The following is an 18,557-nucleotide window of genomic DNA, read 5'->3' as shown; positions in this document are numbered from 1 at the left end:
GCCAGGTTAAATTGCATTAATCTCATTATATTTGTGTTGTTAATTCACAATAGCTCTTTCGTATTTAAATAGTAAAAATGGGATAGTTTTTTGTTTCTATTTTTAATGAAAATACTGTGGCTTGCACAAATTGAACTTTTTACATATCAAAATGTTCTTAATTACATTGTAGAACGTCCGGTCAGACATCTGCAAATGCACATTCATCTCGGAGCCATGCAGTGTTTCAGATTATCCTTAGAAGGAAAGGAAAACTACATGGCAAATTTTCTCTCATCGATTTGGCTGGAAATGAAAGAGGAGCTGATACTTCCAGTGCAGACAGGCAAACTAGGCTTGAAGGTGCTGAAATTAATAAAAGCCTTTTAGCACTCAAGGTAAATAAAGTCCTTTTAATTGTGAAAAGTCTCTTACTTTTGACTTTAATTTTGTTTACTCAGTTACAAAATGATATTGTTTGTTTTTTCTAATAAGAGAGATTATCAAAATTTAGTTGTTTATGTTTGCAGTTACAGATTTTTTTTTTATGTTTGCAGTTATAGATTTTTATTGCTCCCAGAAATTTTCTTTATACATATTATTTGTTCTTTTTAGGGTAGTTAAAAGATCTGTTAGTTGACAGGCTATTTAGGGAGATTCTAGGGAGCCGTAATCATTAATCAATTTTTTTTCTTGAAGGAGAGCAAGGAACCACAAAACTAAGCTAAGAAAGTTTCTCTGAAAAATGTGGAATGGGTTTCAGAAAGTTAGGCCAATATTATATATCTCCCTTGACTAACAAAGAAAAGAAAGCATTCTGTTTTTTATTTTATGGAAAAAGTTTAACAAAGCTATGACAAATCTAGATAGCATATAAAAAAGCAGAGACATCACTTTGCTGACAAAGCTCCATAAAGTCAAAGCTATGGTTTGACTATAGTCAAACCAGTAGTCATGTATGGATGTGAGAGTTGAACCATAAAGAAGGCTGAGCGCCGAAAAATTGATGCTTTTGAACTGTGGTGCTAGAGAAGACTCTTGAGAATCCCTTGGACAGCAAAGAGATCAAACCAGTCAATCCTAAATGAAATCAACCCCGAATATTCATTGGAAGGACTGATCCTGAAGCTGAAGCTCCAGTACTTTGGCTACCTGATGTGAAGAGCTGACTCATTGGAAAACACTCATGCTGGCTGGGAAAGATTGAAGGCAAATAGAGAATGTGGTGTGGCAGAGGATGAGATGGTTAGATAGCATCAGCGACTCACTGGACATGAAGCTGAGCAACCTCTGGGAGATAGTGAAGAACAGGGAAGTCTGGCGTGCTGCAGCCCATGGGATCACAAGAAGTCAGACATGACTTAGCAACTGAACAACAACAGTTATCTTACTGCCTGTCGCTTCTAAACACCAGTCATAGTCTCTGGCAGAATCTCTTGGAATTAACAAAGTAGTCTTTTGGTTAGATTGTTTTATGGGGTTTGTTTCTGGTGGTTTTATTTCCCAAATTTCTTTTTCTTGAATAAGGATTTATGAGAACATTTTTACTGTGCTGTAAACCTCTTGATAGAATTTTCAGAGCTGATCAGATCTTAAATGTTAGAGTTATTGTAAAAGATCTTTTAAATATGTTCGTTAAGATTACTCTTTATAAGAAGCATAATCCATGAAATTTGCTTTCTTAATTTTCAGGAGTGCATCAGAGCCTTAGGTAGAAATAAACCTCATACTCCTTTCCGAGCAAGTAAACTCACTCAGGTGTTAAGAGATTCATTCATAGGTGAAAACTCTCGTACCTGCATGGTAAGTTTGCTTGTTTTGTCTTAATCCTAAATGAATAATTATACAACATCTATGGGAAATTTATGAAATACATTAATGGCATTTAAAGTCTTCTACTGTGATACAGTGAAACTTAAAAATGTAGTCCCTGCTAGTCTGATAGGATTGTATTACATTTATAATACATTCATGCATTCTACTAATTACAACATCTGAGTCCTCTTGAGATTGGTTTCCATTGCTTTCTGTTTTCCTTACATATTGATCACACTTCTCTTTCTCCATATGTCTAGAATTTGGGATTATATAATTTTCATTATGAGTGAATATTTTACAGACATTCTGGATTCTCTTATGTTCTTCTGAAGATTATTAGTTTGTTGTTGTTACTGTTATTTTAGCAGAAAGTTAACTTAGCTAAACTCCAAACTTGTCTCCCCTGCTCTGGGCAGCAACTGACCTTGAAATCTCTGTTTAGCTCTTTTAGACTTAGCTATGTTTCTTATAGTTGGCCTTGTGTACTCCAGTTCAGGGGTCAGGCAGAGATTTGGATAATATGTGTATTTGGGTAGAGTACTCATGTGTATGTACACACACACACACACACACACACGAGTTTGTGGTTACTTCTCTTCTGGGACAGACTTTACTTCCCAGCTGCTATGGTGCCCACCTCCAAACTGTGCTTTATTTAGCTTCTTAACTAGTGAAACTCCAGGTTTTTATTGAAGTTTTAGTTGTCCAATGTGACAGCAGCACAATTTGCCCTTAGGCCCTCAAAAAAAAAATTTATCAAAAAGAGGGGCAGTCAGTACTCAGTGTTACTCCCTTCTTTGAGATGTTGACCTCCATTCTCTGCCTGATGTTTGATCGTTTTGTGGTGCTGTGAGAGCTGTTTAAATTTTAACTGGAGTTTATAATTACTATATGATTATGGGACTGAGTTATCTTGGAGTTTCTTTTCTTTGGATGACCGTATTAAGGTTAGACCTTAAAGAACCACATGTCAGTATTACTGTCATCCGTAACATTTTGTTTATCTTTGCATTTTTCCCCCATAGATTGCTACAATCTCTCCAGGAATGGCATCTTGTGAAAATACACTCAATACATTAAGATATGCAAATAGGTATGAGATATGGTTATTTTGAAATTCGAAAGGAGTAGAACAGTATATGATTTGATTTAATATCTTACAGGGTAAATCTTATTGTTCTTTCCATTTTCAAAAAAATTTTTGCATAATATTTGCTGAAATGATATTTAAAATCATTTTATCACATCCTAAAAATAAAAATAATTAGAAATGTGTTGAGTAACTTGAGATGACAGTTATATTTTTAGTAGAATTGGTCTTACTCAAGAACATGATACATTTTTCCATTTAACCAAGTTATATTTTGTAGTATTAGTTCTCATTATGTTAAGACTCAAAAGTAAGTGAGTGTCAGGCACAGTCTGTATTTCTTAAATTATTTTGCTATATGCTAAAAAATTATTTCTGATAATGTTAAATGTTATACATGGGGAATCTAGGGATTTAGTAGTGATAGCACTGTTCTTTGTGGTGTTCTATATGGGTTACATTTTATTATTTATGAAAATACTGTTACAAACTTTAATAGACAATTGGATTATTACAAATGAGAGAACAAAAAGCATTATACACGGTTAAAACAATTTGTTCCCATTGCTCTTGTTTTAAATGACTATTTATATAGCTTTAAATTTCTGTTATCACATACTGCATTTGTGATTTTAACCTAAAGATAAAATTCCTCTTTGTATTCCATTTCTAGTGTGGCGAGTCTTTTAATTTTGCTAAACATGAGTATTTGTACTGTTTTTTTTTTTGTTTTAGTCACTATTGAGATTTTATTATTAATCTTTCATTAAGATATTAAATATATATACATATAGGAAAGTACCCAAACATAATATAATGAATACTTCCTACTTTACATAATACAATATAATGAGTACTTACAAAGTATAAATTCTGGTCATCAGACCTGGAAATAGAACATTTCCAGACCCCTAGAAAATTCCCCATGTGTCCCTTTCTGATCACATATCCTGAATAACATGCCTAAATCCATAAATCTCAATCCATTAATCCATTATCCTGATTTTGGAATAAATGCTCAATTTTCTTTCTTTCTCTCTTTTTAAATAGTTTTACTACCTATGAGTGTATCTTTGAACAATATAGGTAGCTGTATTTGAACTTCACATAAATGAGAACATCCTTTGTTCTTTTGTATTTTGCTTTCGCTTCAAGAGATTTTAAAAAATCATCAGTAGAAACTGTTGGAAAGTATAAACTTACCTTTTGCCAAAAGATGAAAAATAATAATTTCTTTAAAAATATAATAGAATTTTATTTTTAAATTTAATCCCTTTTAAACTTTGAATTATAAAATCCTAGCTATGATCGTTTAATCATTCTTTGTAGTGAACATTTTTGGTATTGTAAGGTTTTTATCACTAATTTAAAATGCTTCTTATTTCAGAATTGTTCATGGGAGAGATGAGGAACAGCTTAGTGTTATAGTCCAGCTGTAGAATTAAAACCCTCATGTCTTCAGACTTCTGTATTTGTCTGTTCCTCTAGTTCATTTAGACCCAAGTAAAATATTTTAATTTATTATCATGTAATGTGATTCATTTGCAACATTACCAACCATCTGGGACAAACAGTTCTGTCTTTTATTTCCATATCTCTAGGAATAAAGATTTTCAACCTCCTTTGATAGCTCATTTGAGGAATATAATTCCTGCATATAGTATAGTTCAGCTTGGGCAAGAGAGCTTTGAATAGAGGGAAAATGTGTAGTTAGGGGCTAAAAGGGTACCTAAATGAGGATACTCTGAGAGAATAAGATAAGTAATGGGGTTGGGAGTAAAAAAGTGATTAAGTCAGTATTAGAAATTTAGGTTTGTCAGCATGTATGTAAATAAGCTTTCCAAAGTGACTATAAAGGATAAAGGGCAAATGAATGTGATACTGAACCTTTCAGAGTAGACATTACCAAAAGGTCAAAGAAAGATCTAAGTGTAAGATATTACTGGTTTTATCTATGTGACTATTTTGATGTGTATAAACAGTAATTTCATTTAGTTTAATTTGAGAAATAATGAGAAAAATAGAGAATATGGTTGGTATATATTGAAGTGTTTAAACATAAAATTTGTACTCAGCCAGGTTTGAACCTCAGTTATGCCACATTCTCACTGAATGAACTTGGGTAAGGTACTTTATTGCTGTGAACCAATTTCTTATCAGTAAAATGGTGGTAATATCACAACATTGTCGTAATGGTTAAATAATGTCTAAGAAATACTAATCATGCTATCTGCTGATAGAAAGTAATTAATAAATATTGCTTGCTATTATTAAGTGGGATTGGCCCAAAGAGGATATAGGAACTCAAAAAAGTTGGTGTAGAAAACCCATGATTTGGTTAATACACCTGTTAGAGATATTTTCCAAAACAATTAAAATTCCATTGCTAAAGGATTTTCTTTGCCATGATTCATCATCTGAATCACAAAACACAGAAAATTATTTGAGTGACTTTTTTCAGTTTGTTCCAAAGTTGCTTCATAACTAATACATTCTAGGTGCATAGGAAAGAAGTTAATTCATTATAAAGATTGTATGCCATTAGGACTTTAATTCTCTTCTGTCCTGTTTGAAGAGACTGCAAGACTGTTGTGGACTCATTAATGCTAATAAAATACTCATGGTTATTGACTACAGAAGGAAATTAGACACGAGTGGTCATGTAGCTTAATACAGGGCATTTCAAATTTAGTTGATGGTCTAGTTAAACTTCTAGAAAAGATCATTGGAAAAGGAAGAATTATGGAGTAGGGAATCAATAGAACAGAGGGGTTCAAAAACCTCTTAACTTTAATTATTTTTAAGATAGTGTAAATGTATTGTCACAACAAAGTTGATCCTTTTCTAATCAAATTAGTATTACATGAAAACTTGAAATGTGCATTCCTGTCTTTACAAGAGCATTTTCTTTTAATTTGTTGCTGTTTTGGTGCTGCAGAGTAAAGGAGTTTGGAATTAGTCCATCAGACATTCCCTTCTCACAGGGTAGTGGCAGTCGCCCTGATCTCTCTCCTTCTTATGAGTATGACGACTTTTCTCCTTCGATTACCAGGTCTACTTTATTCTATACATATGATGTTTATTTCCATAGTTTCTTTTGGATTGTGCTATATATAAATGTTTCATAGTATTTACTTTCATGGCATATACTTCTTTTGTCCTGAGCCATTTTATTTTTCATTTTGTTTGACAGGTGGTGGTTATACTGCATGATCTTAATTTTTACATACTTTATTCATTTATTTGCTTTAAATGTTGATTTAGAATTCAGGCTTCCTTTTCCCCCTCTCATATTTTTAAGGATGATGTCATCTTTCCATATTTATTATTGAAGGATAGACTGTCTTACTTAAAAGGAAAAGTTTACATTCTTTCTGCAAGGAAATAACAAGGATCCTCTTGACTTAAAAAATGGACACTCGGGGGCTTCCTTAATGGCCCAGAGGTTAAGAATCCATGCTTCCAGCGCAGGGGTGCAGATTCAATCCCTGATTGGAACTAAGATCCCATATGCCGCATGGTGTGACAAGTAAATAAAAATTAAATTAAAAAGTGTACCCTCTCCCAAATGTGTAAATTTGAGTATAACGGGGTAAACTTTTTTTAATGATAAAACTTTACAGCTTCTGATCTTTATGGATTAGAAATATTTCATGTGTAGGTATTTTAATTTTAATTGAGCCTTGTAACTACCAAAAATCTGCAACGTATATTAAATTCTTTGATTTTTGGAGGACTTCCCTGGTGGTCCAGTAGTTAAGACTGTGCTTCCACTCCAGAGTGGTTTCGATCCCTGGTCAGAGAGCTGAGACCCTACCTGCCACACAATGCAGCCAAATAAAAGAAAAAAACCTGATTTTTTACAATGATGCATTTATTAATCTAAGTACTGTTGTTAACATTTTTAACTGTAACAAATGTCTCTTATTTATTTTGAAGTTCTGAAAAGCATACTTTGATTCTCAATTTGTTATGCACAGTAATTATGTTTGAAGTAATTATATAAAGTTGTACCTAAGTAAATTCCTAAAGTTTAATATCTCAGCATACCTTTAATATTTCCACAGATTTCAGTTAGATTGATCTGGAAAGCTGACATCATCAATATTAATATGTTAATTGAATTGCTTTTATATTAAATAGGTTGATATTTCTTGTCCCTCACGAGTCTTTGTTAATTAAATATACCTCTTGTGTGTTTATAGGGTTAAAGAACTGACTGTGGATCCAACTGCTGCTGGTGACATCCGTCCAATAATGCACCACCCCCCAAATCAGATTGATGACTTAGAGGCACAGTGGGGTGTGGGCAGTTCCCCTCAGAGGGATGATCTAAAACTTCTTTGTGAACAGAATGTAAGTGACATAATATAATGGTAATTATCTTAGTTGTTTCATACATACCAGAATAAGTGAAAACTGTCCTCTAAATCAGGAATCAAAAAACTAAAGCTTGTGGGCCTGCCATCTGTTTTACAAATAAAGTTTGTTGAAGTATGGCCATGCTTATTAAGAACAGAGGCGACGTTGACCAGATAGCCCACAAGCCCAAAATATGTACTAAAGTTCGCTGACCCCTGATCTGACTATTCTTTTTTCCAGATTTTATACTGATTAAAATTGGGCGATTTATTTTTAGCTGTGCTGGGCCCTTCTTGCCGTACGGGCTTTACTTTAGTTTCAGTGAGCAGGAGCTACTCACTAGTTGAGTTGCACAGGCTTCTCACTGCAGTGTACAGGCTTTAGGGCACATGGGCTCAGAAGTTCTGGCTTCTGGGCTCTAGAGCACAGGCTTGATAGTTGTGGCTCACTGGCTTTGTTGCTCTGCGGGATGTGGAATCTTCTTGGGTCAGGGATTGAACCCGTGTCTCCTGCATTGGCAGGCAGATTCATTACCACTGAGCCACCAGGGAAGTGCCTAAAATCGGGGAATTTTTAAAGTAATACAGGAAACAGACAAGTTTGAGAATTGTACATGTAATATATCCTATACATAAAGCTTAGAAACAAGATTAACTTTAGACACATGGATATATACTAAAAGGACTCATGAACTATATCAAAAATGAAAAAAATCTGACATTTGTTACACCTAGCTGCTTTCTGTATTTTAGAATGTTTGGGGACATTTCATTATTTAAAATTTTTATTTCCCTGTTGCTCAAAAATAATAATGTATAAGGACAAAGATGTATTAAAAAAATAACCAAAAAGCACAGATATTTTCACATAGTTACTCAACTTATTTTTAAAATGTATAATCTGTATAGTTTTGTTTCACTTTTCCCACTGAGAATCCGATAGTGGCATTTTCTTATAAAAGATAGCATTTAGTTATTAGTTGCTTATTACCTCACGACACATATTTGCTAAGCATTTTATTAACTGACATAATCCTCACATTTTCTAAAAGATTAAGTAATAAGTGCTGAAGCCAGGCAGGATTGAAGAGTCTGGGTCTTTGTTATTCCTGAGTGAATCTTATGTCAGCTAAATTTATTGCTTGCTGCAATAAGATATTCTTTAAAAACAGTGTAAGTTTAATGTGTTAATACTTCCAGCAGGTATTTTAAAGTCCAAATATTCTAGAGTAACAAATGAACATACTAATTTTGTTATCATGTTCCAAAATACTTCCTGTTACTAAAGCTGGGCTTACTGCAGCAGTTCTCAACCAGGAATGACTTGGCTCCTCTCCAGGGAAAGAATGTATGGAGACATCTTTGGTCATCCCAAGTGGGATGGTGTTGCTAAGATCTAGTGGGTTGAGGGCGAGGGGTGATGCTCAATATCATACAATGCACAGGGACATTCTCCCTCCACAAACCCCCACAAAATGTCTGTGATGCTGAAGTTAAGAAACCTGGTTGAAATAAGAGTTCTCAACTTTGAACCATAGACGATAAATAACTAAAAATGAAATCCTGGTGTTAGTCTATCCTCTGTCCCCCAAAAGCTTTGAAAGAGACTGTAGTTGCTTTTGAAATCCTTAAAGCAAACCCTGCCTTGCTCCTACATATGGTGCCTTCAGAGATACAGAAAACCAGAATGAGATAGGTACTCCCTACAGCATATCTCTCCTGTTTTATTCTTGTATCTGTTGGGTCTCTGTGGGACCTTAATTGGGAGAACTTGGCTAGGTCACTGGAACTAATCTAGACAGTTTTTAAGCGTGACATTATGGGTTCTTGCAACCTTCTCCATGTATGAGAGAGGGTGAATTGCTTTCAACTTTGCCTTCCCCAAGGAACTATCTTGAGATAGTTCAAGTATTGATGCATGTGTTACATATTCTTACTGCTATATTAAATTTTAACAAGGTAGGTAAAATGGACTCGTGTCTAGGACATACTCTGGAGATAAAAGTAATACAGTAGTAGACAGAGTAAGAGGATAATCAAGTGCATTAGAATTCTGTAAGTAGTTGTATAGATAAAAAAATTTCTCTGCGTGGACTGCATGGAAGTGATAGGAATTTGCATAGTATCTTGACGCAAAGGAAAGACAAGACGTTCTGGGCTTGGCAGGGAGGTGGGTGGGCAGATAAAATAAGTAAAGGTTTTTGATTGTGGGTTTACCAGAAAGACATAATGTGAGAGAACCATGCCTGCGTGTCCTGATTAAAAACAGATAAGACGGCTCTTTTCGCAAAGAGAAAATTAAAAATTCTTTAGCTAATGTGATTATATAAACTTGTAGGGATGGTAGCATATTGATGAAAGAGTCAAAGGTCTACAATATTTAATTTAACCAAGATACACCCATATATTTAGAATTGTGTATTTTGTTCGAAAAATGTTGCTTTCGCACTGACATTTTATAAAACAATTTTAAGTGAACTTCTCTATCATTGTGGCTGCATTTTGAGGAAATAAATCATTAGATACTAGAGTTGGGAAGGAAGCTCAAAAAAGAAAACAAAGCTGGAGAAATTTGACTTGTTATAGGACCAAAATATATGATGTGTACATTTATAGGTTTTTGTGGATGAAGTAGAGTCATGAATTATCCATTAAAACTTCTGTAAAAAAACAATAAGTAAATTATGTAGTGTAATTCAGAGTTTAAATTTAGTAAGAGTTAAGACTTTCAGAATACGAGTTTGATAGTCACAGTCATGAAGGATGTAATATTTACATCTCTGTTGTACTGAAATGTTACTTTAAATGAACATTGAATGAACTTAAAACTCAACATTTTGCTTCTTATACTGAAAAGAAATTTAAGACATATATATGAATTGTTAGTGAAAGTAAACAATGCTGAGGAAATATTTCAGTATATTTATAGCCTGTGATAAATGTACTTTTGAAAAGTTGCACACCTGAAAGAGACTGCTTTTTTAGAGTAATTCTGTAGTAAAGCTTGGGCTAAGTGAAAACTATCTCTTACTGATACATTTGAGTTGTCTTATTGAATGTTAAATATTTTTGACCCATGAAAAGAAATTCTGGTTTTGCCTTTTGTTTTTTATTTTTAGTCTTTAACATTCAGACTTCCTCACTTTCTCAGTTGCATTTTCGTAAATGACATAGAAAAATCACTTTTTTATTATAACACTTAAAATATAAACTTATGTCATGGTTTTTAAACTTTTTATTTTAAGGAAGAAGAGGTTTCCCCACAGTTGTTTACTTTCCACGAAGCTGTCTCACAGATGGTAGAAATGGAAGAACAAGTTGTAGAAGATCACAGGGCAGTATTCCAGGTGAAGTATGGCAGAATCTTTAATCACATGTTTTTCTAGAAAAATTAACTACTAATGACTTTTGCATGTCACACTAATCTAAAAAAGCCCTTGTTTGTGTTTATGCATATGTCTATTTGTAGGGCATATGACAGTAAATTTTGAATAGAATGAATGATGACTACAAACAAACTTTCTTTGCAACTCTGGTAAAAAGATGTAGTTGATTTCTACTATTCTCCCACTTTCTTTGCTTTTGTTAGTTGTCTATTTTTAGAGGAGTTGATCTTCTGCCCTCCTTTACCTCTTTCTTCATGGTAGGCAGTTGGAAAACTCTTCTAAAGGGTATCAGAGCAGTTGAGGAAGATTTAGTCTTTGCAGAAAAGGAAGGTTATTTCAGGAGAGTTACTGCACTGACTGAGCTACCAGTTGCAGATGAATGAGGGGGAATATATCCCTTCATATAGCCATAACTCCTTAGGTATTTATCATATTGTGTGTCAGCCTATTTAAAAAACCTTTTACTGTATGATCCTCCCCTCTTTATTAAACAAGAAAATATTCTGGAGGATGATACCTATTTGAACATCTTTATGGAAACTGCATGGTCGGCTTGCTCCTGAACCCCACCCCCTTCCCACAGTACTATAAATCCTTTGTCCTATTAACCTGTATATCCTTCTCTGATATTGAAGAAATCTTTATCTGTAAACAAATATTAACATTCCTTAACTCTAGGCAATTCACGTACTTGGATGAAGGGCTCAAAAATATGAGAACTATTTATAATTGTAGAGTTGGATACACAATGATTAAAACTGTTAAAGTCAACCCCTTATTATGAGACTCTCCTAAGAGCCCTAGGTATTTAGATTAAATCAAAAAGGACACTTGTAATTTTGAGAAAATTGTTAGAATAATATGAACACCCATAAAACTCAAACAGGGTCCCCTGGTGGCTCAGTGGTAAAGAGCCTGCCTGCCAATGAGGAGATGCAGGTTCGATCCCTGGGTTGGGAAGATACCTGCAAGGAAATGGTAATATGCTACAGTATTCTTGCCTGAGAAATTCCATAGACAGAGGAGGCTGGCAGGCTACAGTTCATGGGGTTGCAGAAGAGTCAGACATGACTTAGTGATTAAACAACAAAACTCAGTTAAGTGAGGCTTTCAAATTCAAATTTATGCTTGATGTGTCAGAATTAAATTGGTACATTTATAGACTAGTTGTGTGTGCAGCATAGTTAAATTGGTTTGGAATTCAGCAGTAGACTTGTGAATGCTTTATTAAAGTGAAGTATACTTACCTTACTCAAAACAGATTTCTTAAGAAGTGTGCCTGTCTTCTTACCTGATTTGTTTCAAGTAATTTAATAAATTCAGCAACTAAAACTACATTTATATATAGTTGTCTATGCTCTTCTTATTATATATTCATATATAATGGACATATATATATAGGGGATATATATGTATATGCCCTTAATATATATTATATATTCAAGTGATTTAATAAATTCAGCAACTAAAACTACATTATATGTAGTTGTCTCTGCCCTTCTTGAATGAAGTGTCATGTGAAGCCCATCATTTCTCACTTTTCCATTTTATAATGAAGTCTAAAATTTGTTTATTGGAAGAACTGAGTATTCTGACTTTCAATCTGATAGTCTTACAATTCTATTCACTGTTCCTCCCTTCTGTGATGTGCCATTTTTCACACTGGGGTTTTGTTTCTGAAAATTAAATGTATAGCTGAAGGAAAAGAAAAATAACTGGGAGGTTGTGTGCGTGTGTTTTAATCAATGGATATTTAGTCTTCTAATAGATGGTGATACATAGTCTAGTTGTAATTAGTAATTAAATTACATTGGTGTTTGGAAAAGTGAAATTGTGTGTACCATAAAAAGTTAGAAAGTGTCCATATTTATATCCCCTAACTCTTTAATTTAAAATGATCTGACCTTGTTAATAATCTATGGTTCATGGCATTGTGAAAAAATGAAATTCATGAATTCCACATATCTAAACTGAGTTAACAGTGGTTTCGTTAAAGCGCTTATGAATAGTAGTAATTAGTTACTGTTTAGTGGTTCACTTGACTCTTCTAAAATGGGCTTTCTTGGGAATTTGTTGGTGGTCCAGTGGTTAGGCTCCGCACTTTCACTGCTGAGAGCCCAGGTTCAGTCCCCAGTCAGGGAACTCTTAAGATTGTACAAGCCACAGAGTGCAGCCAAAAAAATGGGAGCTATCCACTGTTTCCTTACAGTGAATAGTTTTGAAGAGCTGCTGTGTCGAATTTATGATTACCTCTTTGTGCAACCTCTGTGAGGCCCAAATGGATGTTAATTTCAAATAATTTACAAGTTATAGTCTCCCATAGGCCTCATGAGATTGCTCAGAAGTTTTATTACACCTGTTTTAGGGATAGCTGAGGTTTTGAGATTTACTCTGCCCGTTGATGGGTGTGCATGCGTGTGTGTGTCATTGGTGGGTGTGTATGTGTGATTCATTCCCACTCGTTTGTGTGTTTGCTTCATTTCCTTTCCCAAACCCCACTTATTGGGATATGGGTGTGTGTATGTCTGTGTTTGATTCATTCCCTTCCCCAAACCCCGCTCAAAGTAAAAATAGGACATTTTTTTTTCTTTCTATCATGTTTGTATTTGAATGTAAAGAAATATTTCTTGATTTTATTCTGTAAATAAAGATGTTTTATGGTTATATTTCAGAGAATACTGTTCTGAGTATGTTTGATTATATTTAAGATAAATCTATAAATTGGTTTCTGTCTTATAAAGAGGCTTACTGGATTTTTTTGGGGGGGTCATTTTAGGAATCTATCAGATGGTTAGAAGATGAAAAGGCTCTCCTAGAGATGACTGAAGAAGTAGACTATGATGTGGATTCATACGCCACGCAACTTGAAGCTATTCTTGAGCAAAAAATAGACATTTTAACTGAACTGCGGGGTAATTCTGTTTTCATTTTATCATTTGAAATCTGCCTAATATTTGTATGTAATTAGTGGGAGGATTTCATATTGTAAAAAGACATCTGAAGTGAAAATTATGGGCACGTTTAGCATCTTTCTAGAGTTATAAAGACCAACCCACCGTTCCGTTTGTTTTTTTTTCCTGAAAATGAAACATGAAATATTTCAAGTGCTCTCTAGTCATCTTTTTTGTTTTTGTCTTTGGAGAAGATAAAGACATCTTATGATTAAAGAGGGAAAATATATTTTAACAAGTTTTTAAGTTTTATATACCCATGCAGAGCTTTGGTAGGCCAATTCTTTTCAGTATTATTTTCCTTGGTTTAGATCTATTCCAGGTCATCTTTCTGTCACCTCCTACCTGCATCTCCTTTCTGTGCGTATTTTTGTCATGATTTTCCTTTGAACTCTCATTTTAAAAAATTAAGGGGAAGGTTCCAACAGCTACTCTTTCTGCTTTGCTTATGAAGGGAAGCATGTGGCTTACTCACATGCCATGTCTCCTTTCTGGGCTTTTTAGTTAGCTTATCTGTGCGACTTCAGATAAGCACGCATTATGTGTGCTGATTTCTCAGGCTTTGGCAAATCAGCTGTCTTCATTTATATGCAAGTAGGCTTCTTTGGGTGTACATGCAGTGCAACATGAAACTTGACTGAAGTTGCTAGATTTTTTAGCACCAAGCAAGCTGCGTAAGTTTTTAAACTAGGTTCTTTGTATAGTTAGTTATTTGCAATTATATCCTATAGAGTCAGCAGTGATCATTTTGCCAATTTAGAATTGTTTGTGCAGATGTAGGGTTTCTAAAATTTGCTGTTTTTCATGTTCTTCATACTCAAGCCTTGATTTAACGTGTTTTGATCATTTTTCTAATCTGCCATAATGCATAAGCAGCTTTCTGTGTGCATTTTATTCAGGAGACAGATGACAATGTATCCTAATTTTTTTTTTCACTGCAAGATGTAGATTTCAACTTAGTGCCCTTCCTTTTCTCAGGATTCATGTAAATATTAAGTATATCCAAACTTTGAAGAAATTACTACCTAAATATTGTATAATTCAGTCCTTAGAAAAAAAAATTTACCAAATATAATTTTGATGTTAATATAAATTTGAGAGCTATTATGTTAGCAGGCATCAGAGCCAGAAGTCCTTATATTCCTTTCTAAATTTCAGAAAAAATCAACTTTTTCAGCATCATTGTACTTAGGAAGAAGGGAGAGAAATCGAGATTCCAACACTGTGTCTTTCTCTTTTTTTGAAAGCCATAATCTGCACTATTAACACATTTTCAGTTGGGACACTGTTGGAAGGCGCCATCTCCTGTGCACTGTGCAGGGCTCACAGCCATCCCTGGTCTCCACTGACGAGGTGACAGTAGCGCCACCCCAGGATGACAGTCAAAACTGTCTGTAGACGTTGCCAGTGCCCCTGGGAGGGGAGCAGAATTCACCCCTAATCAAGAACCACTGTTGTAGAAAGATGTCTCATCTTCACACAGCTGACAGTTACTTGCCTCTTCTGATTTTTACTTACCTATTTCTTGCTCTTACGTGACTCTTAATCAGTACATGATAGAACAGACAGTAAGACAGAACTGTAAGACCAAGAAATGTATAGTCTGTAATCTCCCTTCATCGTACCTTTTGTAATCCCCGATAAGAAAAAGTAACATGTCTTAAAAATTCAAGTGAGCTTAAAATTTCATAGCTTAAAAAGGTAAAACAGGAATTGAAAGTAGACATTTTCTAATATTCTGAGAAGAAATAACTATTTTACATACATATATAGCCTCTTTATACTGTAAAAAGGAACAAAGAAATTAAAATTGAACACTGTAAAATATGGCAAATAGAACAGAAATCTGTTGTGAAGGTAACAACAACAAAAAAAGACCCCCACAAGCATTTCTCAGAATCTATGAATCTGTTGCTATACCTGAGCACGATGTTTACTTCTGAGTTTCTGGACCACAAAGAACAAAAGGAAAAAACCCTGAGTTGATATTGTAAGAGGTGACTTGATAGGATGCATAAAATTGTATACTGCGTTGCATATAATGCAAAACTTACTTTCTTCTTTTCTTTTTCCAAGATAAAGTGAAATCTTTTCGTGCAGCTCTGCAAGAAGAAGAACAGGCCAGCAAGCAAATCAACCCGAAGAGACCCCGTGCCCTTTAAACAGCATTTGCTGCTGAAGGATCCCCAGAACCCTCGCTACTGTAACATAACAATGGTTCTCAGCTGTAAGGGCCGTTTGAAAGTTTGAAATCTTAAGTGTCTGTGGAAAATGTCTTGTCCCTTCACCTGAATGACATTTCAGTTTTGTGAAACACTCTTTTGTCTACAAGATGCTTCTAGTCAGGAGGCACAACCAAGATTTGGGAAAAGTGAAGCATTTTGTTTCATTTACCCAGATAGTGAGTTACTTTTGGAGATCCTTGCCAATTTTATTTTCTATATGATGAAGTAAGATTGTGGACTTGATCCAGAGGTGAATAGTAAGGGGAAGCCACAGCATTTCCTTTTAATTCAGTTCAGTTTTCTTAGCAAGACTGAGCAGTTTTAAATCCTTTGCGTGCATGCATACCTCATCAGTGATTGTACATACCTTGCCCACTCCTAGAAACAGCTGTGCTCACCTCTTCCTGCTTTGTGCCTTGACTAAGGCTATTACCCTAAATTTCTGAAGCACAGCCAAGAGAATTACATTCCTTATTTGTCATTGTAAATTACCTTTATTGTGTGTACATTTTTACTGTAATTGAGACATTTTTTTGTGTGTGACTAGTTAATTTTGCAGGATGTGCCATATCATTGAATGGAACTAAAGTCTGTGACAGTGGACATAGCTGCTGGACCATTCCATCTTATATGTAAAAAAGTCTGGAATTATGATTTTAAAACCATATAACATGTGGTTATAATTTTCTTAGCATTTTCTTTGTAAAGAACTAAAATATAAACTAGTTGGTGTATAATAAAAAGTAATGAAATTCTGGAAAGAGTTTTATCTTAGGATAATACATATATACTCAGTGTGTGTTCCAGTGTGGTATTAACAAGACTAATAGTGCAATTTGATCTTTACCAATACCATTACTGAAGTTGAAGTGTCCATTAGCACCCCAAAATGTACCTTTTAAATGGTACAGTTAAAGGAAATTGGCTTCTGATGCATGAATATGTACATGTACATTGAAAGTAGTCCATAATAGAACTGTTAGGTTTAAGTCAAGTGTAGACAGTACATAACTTATGTTGAAAAAGAATTTAAGCTAAAAAAGAGTTGACTTCGCCGTAAAAGGGCAGATCTAACGCAAGCTCCACCCATTACCTAATGTTTGATGTTTCACCACTATTTGGCGAGAACGACCAAATTCTCACCAATCAGTTCATCTAGGGCATGCTACTTTTTAAATGGTGGCACTTATTTTTACAGATTGCTATTCCAAGGAAGAAAACTGGCCACTTTTCATGTAAATATTTTGTTAGAAGATTTATCTGTCTCTCTAGGAGTTTTCCCTCAGTTCCCAGGATAGTGTCTAGGAGTACATTAACAAAAAGTCTCCCAGGGATATCTTGTTTTGATTTACTCTAGGGAACTACCAGCTCATTCCTGTGGGCTAAAGGGAAGCTATGAATAGAGAGTCATATGAGCCAGACTCCCTACTTCACTGTCCATAGAATTCAAAGGGTAGTTATGGAAAATCCTAACACCATGGTGAAAAGCTCCTCTGTAAACTTGAAATCTAGTACAAATGTAGATTTTCACAGTGTGCTTATTATTAATAAATTAAATCTGTGTAATGAGTTTTAGAGACAATTTACTTCAATACAATCACCTTTGTTTTGGAAGGAACTCAGGTTTTCTTGCAGCTGTGAGATATGTTCTACTTGTGTTTATTTCAAGGAGAAGAGGAAGAATGGAGAACTGTTAGTACTGACCTTACAGAGAATGTTTAAAAAGGTAGTTTCTGAGCCTAATCAACCTTCAAAGGGCATAGAGAGATACGTGAATTTACTCATTTTAAGCACAACAGACTAGTCTTAATTTATTATTTAAATTAAAAGGGTACTGTATCTGTGGAAGGTCTCCTGAAATTGAAATACACTGCCTTATACTATAAAGGCTTCATTCTGAATAGCATTCAAGGTATATTAAACATTAGTACCAGAAAGGATCTTGGTAGTATAACCCATTCTTTCCGTTTTACAGATAGGGAAATCTGAAGGTTATAAAAGGGACTAAAACTCGGCAGGCAATTCATAGGAGGACAGGGAAATAAGAGGGAAAGCTGAATTAAATCTTTAAAGATAGAGATGGTACAAGTAAGCTAAGTAGTTTTGTGCGATTTAAAAAAACCTACTCTTAAGCTTATGTAGTATTTATGTACAAAAGTGGCTTTATGCAGTTGTTATTTAAAGGCTAACTTACATTTTTTGGATCTGGATTAAACGTTCTTTACTTTCTCAGACTTGAAAACTGATATTCCTATTAATAATTAAAATTAACTAAAAATATACATTATTTTAGTTATATAGGAATGTTTTAATATATAACTTTGAGGCCAGATTTCTAAAAAATCTGTTTAGGCAAATGACCTAGCTTTCCTTCTAGGTTCACTCGCCGTATGGACCCCTGTTAAAGTAATTTGGAGATTCCTTCTATTAGGTATAAAGAAAACCAAATGTCACTGAAAATATTTTTATTAATTAATTTCCTTATATAAATAAAATAGTCAACTACTATAATTCTTTGTTAAAGGGCATTTACGATATTGAGTATAATATTGATAATGATTTAAACATTGTAGCTAATTAAGACTTATTTATGGCATCTATTGAAATTTTTAATTACCCAGAAATTATGAATCCTGGGAACCTGTGGTTGTGGCAGAATGGCTGGTTGGGTTGGTTTGTTTTGAAATTGAAGAGCAGAGATTTTAACTTTAAAGTCAGTTTTGATTTGTAAAACTCTGAAATTTTAA

At 34.3% G+C, this 18,557-nt stretch overlaps 1 protein-coding gene across 9 annotated transcripts in view; it reads left to right on the top strand.

Moving 5' to 3' along the window:
• The window catches only part of KIF2A (kinesin family member 2A), a 71,853-nt gene that overhangs the window by 50,909 nt on the left and 2,387 nt on the right, over positions 1-18,557 (top strand). For 4 of the 9 annotated variants that reach the window (XR_011249613.1, XR_011249612.1, XR_011249611.1 and 1 more), the window contains exons 14-20: positions 173-377; positions 1,672-1,782; positions 2,823-2,890; positions 7,093-7,243; positions 10,494-10,595; positions 13,411-13,546; positions 15,662-15,812. Coding sequence is in view for 5 of the 9 variants with exons in the window: in XM_069556108.1 (XP_069412209.1) it covers positions 173-377; positions 1,672-1,782; positions 2,823-2,890; positions 5,826-5,939; positions 7,093-7,243; positions 10,494-10,595; positions 13,411-13,546; positions 15,662-15,747 (973 nt within the window). In the remaining 4 variants the exon portion in view is untranslated. Of the gene's footprint in view, positions 1-172; positions 378-1,671; positions 1,783-2,822; positions 2,891-5,825; positions 5,940-7,092; positions 7,244-10,493; positions 10,596-13,410; positions 13,547-15,661; positions 17,380-18,557 lie in introns of those variants that run through there. The other 5 variants (XM_069556107.1, XM_069556106.1, XM_069556104.1 and 2 more) reach the window with 2 other exon arrangements.

This window comes from Ovis canadensis, chromosome 16 (genome assembly GCF_042477335.2).
Source record: "Ovis canadensis isolate MfBH-ARS-UI-01 breed Bighorn chromosome 16, ARS-UI_OviCan_v2, whole genome shotgun sequence".
In the NCBI taxonomy this organism is placed as follows: Eukaryota; Metazoa; Chordata; class Mammalia; order Artiodactyla; family Bovidae; genus Ovis; species Ovis canadensis.
The sequence above is the reverse complement of the archived record's forward strand: the minus strand, read 5'-3'. Positions and strand labels throughout refer to the sequence as shown.